Source organism: Oncorhynchus mykiss, chromosome 17 (genome assembly GCF_013265735.2).
Source record: "Oncorhynchus mykiss isolate Arlee chromosome 17, USDA_OmykA_1.1, whole genome shotgun sequence".
NCBI classification, from domain to species: domain Eukaryota; kingdom Metazoa; phylum Chordata; class Actinopteri; order Salmoniformes; family Salmonidae; genus Oncorhynchus; species Oncorhynchus mykiss.
The window spans coordinates 3,022,640-3,030,639 of record NC_048581.1 but is presented as its reverse complement, the minus strand read 5'-3'; the positions used below and the strand labels follow the sequence as shown (position 1 = coordinate 3,030,639).

At 39.5% G+C, this 8,000-nt stretch overlaps 1 protein-coding gene across 1 annotated transcript; it reads right to left on the bottom strand.

Annotated features, from left to right (window-relative positions):
- Window positions 1-1,781: 1,781 nt before the first annotated feature.
- LOC118940055 (zinc finger protein 2-like) lies at window positions 1,782-4,686 on the bottom strand (the record flags this gene model as incomplete). The annotated part of the gene is made up of 1 exon (XM_036948277.1): window positions 1,782-4,686. A coding segment is annotated over one exon (936 nt), but the record flags the coding sequence as incomplete, so codon positions are not given.
- Window positions 4,687-8,000: the final 3,314 nt, after the last annotated feature.

Here is an 8,000-nt window from a genome sequence, read left to right as displayed (position 1 = left end):
GATGTTGAACTGGGCGGTCAGTCATTCATTCTGTACTATGAGAAATCTGTACTATCATTTCATTCATCAATCATTTCACTGTTCAAATCAAATTGTATTAGTCACATGCGCCGAATACAACAGGTGTAGTGAAATGCTTACAGTGAGTCCTTACAGTGAAATGCTGACTTACAAGCCCCTAACCAACAATGCAGTTTTAAAAACTACAAATAAGAATAAGAAATAAAAGGAACAAGTAATTAAGGAGCAGAAGTTAAATATCAATAGCTAGACTATATACAGGGTATTACGGTACAGAGTCAATGTGGAGGCTATATACAGGGGTTACCGGTACAGAGTCAATGTGGAGACTATATACAGAGGGTACCGGTACAGAGTCAATGTGGAGGCTATATACAGAGGGTACCGGTACAGAGTCAATGTGGAGGCTATATACAGGGGCTAACGGTACAGAGTCAATGTGGAGGCTATATACAGGGGTTACCGGTACAGAGTCAATGTGGAGACTATATACAGGGGTTACCGGTACAGAGTCAATGTGGAGACTACATACAGGGGGTACTGGTACAGAGTCAACGTGCTGGGGCACCGGTTAGTCGAGGCAATCGAGGTAATATGTACATATAGGGAGAGTTATTAAAGTGACAATGCATAGATGATAACAGAGTGTGTGGGGGGGCTCTTCCTCTGACACCGCCTGGTATAGAGGTCCTGGATGGCAGGAAGCTTGGCCCCAGTGATGTACTGGGCTGTACGCACTACCCTCTGTAGTGCCTTGTAGTTGGAGGCCAAGCTGTTGCTATACCAGAAAGTGATGCAACCAGTCAGGATGCTCTCGATGGTGCAGCTGTAGAACCTTTTGAGGATCTGAGGTCCCATGCTACATTTTTTCATCTCCTGAGGGGGAATAGGTTTTGTCGTGCCGTCTTCACGATTGTCTTGGTGTGCTTGGACCGTGATAGTTTGCTAGTGATGCGGACACCAGGGAACTTGAAGCTCTCAACCTGCTCCACTACAGCCCCGTCGATGAGAATGGGGGTGTGCTCTGTCTTCCTTTCCCTGTAGTCCACAATCATCTTCTTTTGTCTTGGTCACGTTGAGGGAGAGGTTGTTGTCCTGGCACCACACAGCCAGATCTCTGACCACCTCCATATAGGCTGTCTCCTCGTGGTTGGTGATCAGGCCTGTTGTGGCATCGGAAAACTTAATGATGGTGTTGGAGTCATGCCTGGTCGTGCAGTCCGAACAGGATGTACGGGAGGGGGTTGAGCACGCACTCCTGAGGGGCCACTGTGTTGAGGATCAGCGTGGAGCATGTGTTGTTACCTTCCCTTAAAAAACATGAGCTGGCGCACACCCAGAAAAATACTTTGTGTGGAGGTGCTGACTAACGGCGAATAAACAATCAAAAGAAAGTCGCACACTCCATGTATAATCTCCCAGCAATTTAATGGGTATTTACCAACCCTAACCTTAACCCCTACCGTAACCATTTTACATGTCAAAAGCCCATCCTGTTAGATCTGAACCAAATGGAGCGATCGGATGACAGAAATCACATTTATGTGCCAGGTGTAACTGAGGCCGTAGATGCTCCATAGCCATTAATTTGAGTGTTTTATATAATATGACTAAATATATTATATATTTATTTCTGTGTTGCAGGAGCAGTCAGGAAATGGAACGGCAAGGCTGCAGAGCTGTAGGAGACCACGTCTTCAGCAGGCTGAAAAAGTGGGATTGATCCATTTGTTAGTTTCAGTTTTCAGTAGTTGAATCCTTTCACATAAGATTGATTTCAAAATTTTTCATCTTCAACAAATGGCCTGGGATTGGTTGAAAAGTGATACTAAACACACATACCATAGTGGAAGATTTACTGAATTTACACTAAGATGGATCTTGCTTTTTCACATATTTGTTCATTGGTTTTGCTAGTCTGTTGATTGCCAGTCATTGGGTTAATTTGTTTTGCAATATGTTCAAATCAAATCAAGCTTTATTTATACAGCACATTTCAGACACGGATACAAACCAACGGGTTCACAGGAAAAAAACAATGAAAATAAACAAATATTTAAAACACAAACATAAGAGGATAAAAAAACAGAATAACTGAAAACTAATGAGCATTCTAAGGAAATGTCATCGATTAAAATATTAACAATTCACTGCAATATGCAACCCAAAATATCCTGTCTTTCTCCATTGTTTGATGTTACGTTCTCCAGCAAGAAAACCAAAAATGTCCCTCAAACAGAAGAGGGAACTAACAACAACCACAACTAAACATGTTTTAGGAGGGGCTCTGATTGGTTCTCCCTATATGCTAACAATCTACACGGGCAAAAGTCCAACCTCAAAACATAAATGGAAAAACAAAAGCCTGGAACACCTTCCCCCTTAAGACAACAAATATATCCTATATTTTAGTTGGATAAGTTTGCTCACCACCAACATAAAACAATTTCCCTTTCACAATATAATCAACCACAATGCTTCACCTTCACCAATATAAACATGGTGTCTACTGGCTGTCAACAATTAAATATAGGAAAAACACCTTGTTTTCCCACTAGCTTCTAGAACTCTCGTCTTCCTGAAACTCACTAGATTCTAGAACTCTCGTCTTCCTGAAACTCACTAGATTCTAGAACTCTCGTCTTCCTGAAACTCACTAGCTTCTAGAACTCTCGTCTTCCTGAAACTCACTAGCTTCTAGAACTCTCGTCTTCCTGAAACTCACTAGCTTCTAGAACTCTCATCCCTTTGGAACGAGCCCAAACAAAACTCATCCCCAATACAAAGAACCGTGCAGTCAAAATAAATTGTGATCCATGGCAACGCACTGGCTAAACGCAAAACACAAATCTTTTTGACCGCCCACCTTTGAGACAATCAGCATCCAAGTTGTCCTTACCACAGACATGTCTGATTTCAAGAGGAAACTCCTGCAATATCCGTAGTAACTTTCCACCTCACCGCGGAGCTTCTCTCTCTTTTCAGGGTTCACTAGATAGGCATGTTGTTGGATCGGGGCCCAGTCCCCAATGTCATGCTCTAGCACATCTGAGAATTAACCCTGATATTCTAAAAGTAGGGCAATAATGTCAATATAATTGTACCAAAAATTGTCAGTTGGTTGCATTAATAAATATCACTACTAAATGTTACATGAAATGTAAATATGAAATATTTAGTTGCATAGTCTTATTTTCAATGGCTTTTCAATTACATTTTGCTATGTGTGATAGCCCCAATGTCAAAACACAGTTTTAATGTCTCCAAATCAATAACCAATATGCAGGAACAGTTTGGGGATAAATTGAAAACCTAAACATAACATGTGCTATTTACACAAACATCTGCCACAATAATCATATTACTTGTATTTTTTAAACAAGCTCCTTGTAAACTGCACAAGCACCAGAAACACTGTTGTTTTGACAAGTAGAAGAAAAATCACGGATATCAATTAGGGAGGAAATCAGGTTGTATGTGCTGTTGAAACTAACACAACTAAAAACATGGAAATGTGAGATATATTTCACCTCACTGGTTAGAGGACAACCTGCAGAAGACAGTCAGCTACATGTTGGAGTGATGCATTTAAATGTAGGGGGCGCTAAACAAAGGAACACAACACTTATTTGTCATCACTCATCAATATCATGTTGAAATCAATTGTGCCGACAGGAGGGAGATGAGGTTGCACGTCCTGTTAAAACTAACAGCTCAAAAATAACTCCTTCATGTATGTATTTTCTGATGTTTGATCAGAGATCTTTTATCAGAGTACCTCTTGTCACACTGAACACAGCTATAATATTTCTCTCCTGTGTGTGTTCTCTGGTGTGATGTCAGCTTGTCAGATCTACCAAAACTCTTCCCACATTGATCACAGCTATAAGGTTTCTCTCCTGTGTGTATTCTCTGGTGCAATGTCAGATGGCCAGATGTAGTAAAACTCTTCCCACATTGACCACAGCTATAAGGTTTCTCTCCTGTGTGTATTCTCTGGTGCAATGTCAGATGGCCAGATGTAGTAAAACTCTTCCCACATTGACCACAGCTATAAGATTTCTCTCCTGTGTGTATTCTCTGGTGTTGAGTCAAATTGCCAGATGTAGTAAAACTCTTCCCACATTGACCACAGCTATAAGGTTTCTCTCCAGTGTGTATTCTCTGGTGCAATGTCAGATAGCCAGATGTAGTGAAACTCTTCCCACATTGACCACAGCTATAAGGTTTCTCTCCTGTGTGTATTCTCTGGTGCAATGTCAGATGGCCAGATCTAGTAAATCTCTTCCCACATTGACCACAGCTATAAGGTTTCTCTCCTGTGTGTTCTCTCTGGTGTACTGTAAGATTGCTAGATTTAGTAAAACTTCTCCCACATTGAACACAGCTATAAGGTCTCTCTCCTGTGTGTATTCTCTGGTGCAATGTCAGATGGCCAGATCTAGTAAAACTCTTTCCACATTGACCAAAGCTATAAGGTTTCTCTCCAGTGTGTATTCTCTGGTGCAATGTCAGAGAGCCAGCTGTAGTAAAACTCTTCCCACATTGAATACAGGTAAAATATTTCTCTCCTGTGTGGATTCTCTGATGAATTTTAATGCCTGCTGAGGAGGTGAAACTCTTCCCACAGTCAGAGCAGCAGTGAGTTCTCTTCCCTGTGGGTCTCTGTGGGTGTTTATTGAGGTGTTCTGATCTGGAGAGACTCTTCTCTGTCTCCTCAGCATCATGAGGTTGTTGAGGCTCCCCAGAGGATCCACGATAGTCACGTCTCTCTCCTGTGTGAACAACAAAGTCAGACAGATGATTAAAGGCCCACAACAGCGGAAATCCATTGAAAAAGGTGATGCCAACAGCATAGCCATGATGTTGTACAACAATTTCTGTTCGTAATGAATGTTAAAATTATTTGACAATTGTCTTAAAATGAGCAAAAAGTCATATTTTGTCTTGTTTTCACATTAGTAGTAACATCTAAGATTGTAGACTAGAAATAAGTTATTCATGTTGTTGAAACTCTAAGCAGTGTGGTAGAAGACTTTTGGTCTACAATACAGGCCCCCCTTCTGTGTTTTCTAAAATTGCGGCACCAGGGCAATTTGACTGCAGAAACTCCTCCATGCTGATGAGGAAACCACTCGTTATGGATGTAGTATATCTGGTAATGAGGAAACCACTAGTTATGGATGTAGTATATCTGGTAATGAGGAAACCACTAGTTATGGATGTAGTATATCTGGTAATGAGGAAACCACTAGTTATGGATGTAGTATATCTGGTAATGAGGAAACCACTAGTTATGGATGTAGTATATCTGCTAATGAGGAAACCACTAGTTATGGATGTAGTATATCTGGTAATGAGGAAACCACTAGTTATGGATGTAGTATATCTGGTAATAAGGAAACCACTAGTTATTGATGTAGTATATCTGGTAATGAGGAAACCACTAGTTATGGATGTAGTATATCTGGTAATGAGGAAACCACTAGTTATGGACGTAGTATATCTGCTAATGAGGAAACCACTAGTTATGGATGTAGTATATCTGGTAATGAGGAAACCACTAGTTATGGATGTGGTATATCTGGTAATGAGGAAACCACTAGTTATGTATGTAGTATATCTGGTAATGAGGAAACCACTAGTTATGGACGTAGTATATCTGCTAATGAGGAAACCACTAGTTATTGATGTAGTATATCTGGTAATGAGGAAACCACTAGTTATGGATGTAGTATATCTGGTAATGAGGAAACCCCTAGTTATGGACGTAGTATATCTGGTAATGAGGAAACCACTAGTTATGGACGTAGTATATCTGGTAATGAGGAAACCACTAGTTATTGATGTAGTATATCTGGTAATGAGGAAACCACTAGTTATGGATGTAGTATATCTGGTAATGAGGAAACCACTAGTTATGGACGTAGTATATCTGGTAATGAGGAAACCACTAGTTATGGACGTAGTATATCTGCTAATGAGGAAACCACTAGTTATTGATGTAGTATATCTGGTAATGAGGAAACCACTAGTTATGGATGTAGTATATCTGCTAATGAGGAAACCACTAGTTATGGATGTAGTATATCTGGTAATGAGGAAACCACTAGTTATGGACGTAGTATATCTGGTAATGAGGAAACCACTAGTTATGGATGTAGTATATCTGGTAATGAGGAAACCACTAGTTATGTATGTAGTATATCTGCTAATGAGGAAACCACTAGTTATGGATGTAGTATATCTGGTAATGAGGAAAACACTAGTTATGGATGTAGTATATCTGGTAATGAGGAAACCACTAGTTATGGATGTAGTATATCTGCTAATGAGGAAACCACTAGTTATGGATGTAGTATATCTGGTAATGAGGAAACCACTAGTTATGGACGTAGTATATCTGCTAATGAGGAAACCACTAGTTATGGATGTAGTATATCTGGTAATGAGGAAACCACTAGTTATGGACGTAGTATATCTGGTAATGAGGAAACCACTAGTTATGGATGTAGTATATCTGGTAATGAGGAAACCACTAGTTATGGACGTAGTATATCTGGTAATGAGGAAACCACTAGTTATGGATGTAGTATATCTGGTAATGAGGAAACCACTAGTTATGTATGTAGTATATCTGCTAATGAGGAAACCACTAGTTATGGATGTAGTATATCTGGTAATGAGGAAACCACTAGTTATGGATGTAGTATATCTGGTAATGAGGAAACCACTAGTTATGGATGTAGTATATCTGCTAATGAGGAAACCACTAGTTATGGATGTAGTATATCTGGTAATGAGGAAACCACTAGTTATGGACGTAGTATATCTGCTAATGAGGAAACCACTAGTTATGGATGTAGTATATCTGGTAATGAGGAAACCACTAGTTATGGATGTGGTATATCTGGTAATGAGGAAACCACTAGTTATGTATGTAGTATATCTGGTAATGAGGAAACCACTAGTTATGGACGTAGTATATCTGGTAATGAGGAAACCACTAGTTATGGATGTAGTATATCTGGTAATGAGGAAACCACTAGTTATGGACGTAGTATATCTGGTAATGAGGAAACCACTAGTTATGGATGTAGTATATCTGCTAATGAGGAAACCACTAGTTATGGATGTAGTATATCTGGTCATGAGGAAACCACTAGTTATGGATGTAGTATATCTGGTAATGAGGAAACCACTAGTTATGGATGTAGTATATCTGCTAATGAGGAAACCACTAGTTATGGATGTAGTATATCTGGTAATGAGGAAACCACTAGTTATGGATGTAGTATATCTGCTAATGAGGAAACCACTAGTTATGGATGTAGTATATCTGCTAATGAGGAAACCACTAGTTATGGATGTAGTATATCTGGTAATGAGGAAACCACTAGTTATGGATGTAGTATATCTGCTAATGAGGAAACCACTAGCTATGGATGTAGTATATCTGGTAATGAGGAAACCACTAGTTATGGATGTAGTATATCTGGTAATGAGGAAACCACTAGTTATGGATGTGGTATATCTGCTAATGAGGAAACCACTAGTTATGGATGTAGTATATCTGGTAATGAGGAAACCACTAGTTATGGATGTAGTATATCTGCTAATGAGGAAACCACTAGTTATGGATGTAGTATATCTGGTAATGAGGAAACCACTAGTTATGGATGTAGTATATCTGGTAATGAGGAAACCACTAGTTATGGATGTAGTATATCTGGTAATGAGGAAACCACTAGTTATGGATGTAGTATATCTGCTAATGAGGAAACCACTAGTTATGGATGTAGTATATCTGCTAATGAGGAAACCACTAGTTATGGATGTAGTATATCTGGTAATGAGGAAACCACTAGTTATGGATGTAGTATATCTGCTAATGAGGAAACCACTAGTTATGGATGTAGTATATCTGGTAATGAGGAAACCACTAGTTATGGATGTAGTATATCTGGTAATGAGGAAAC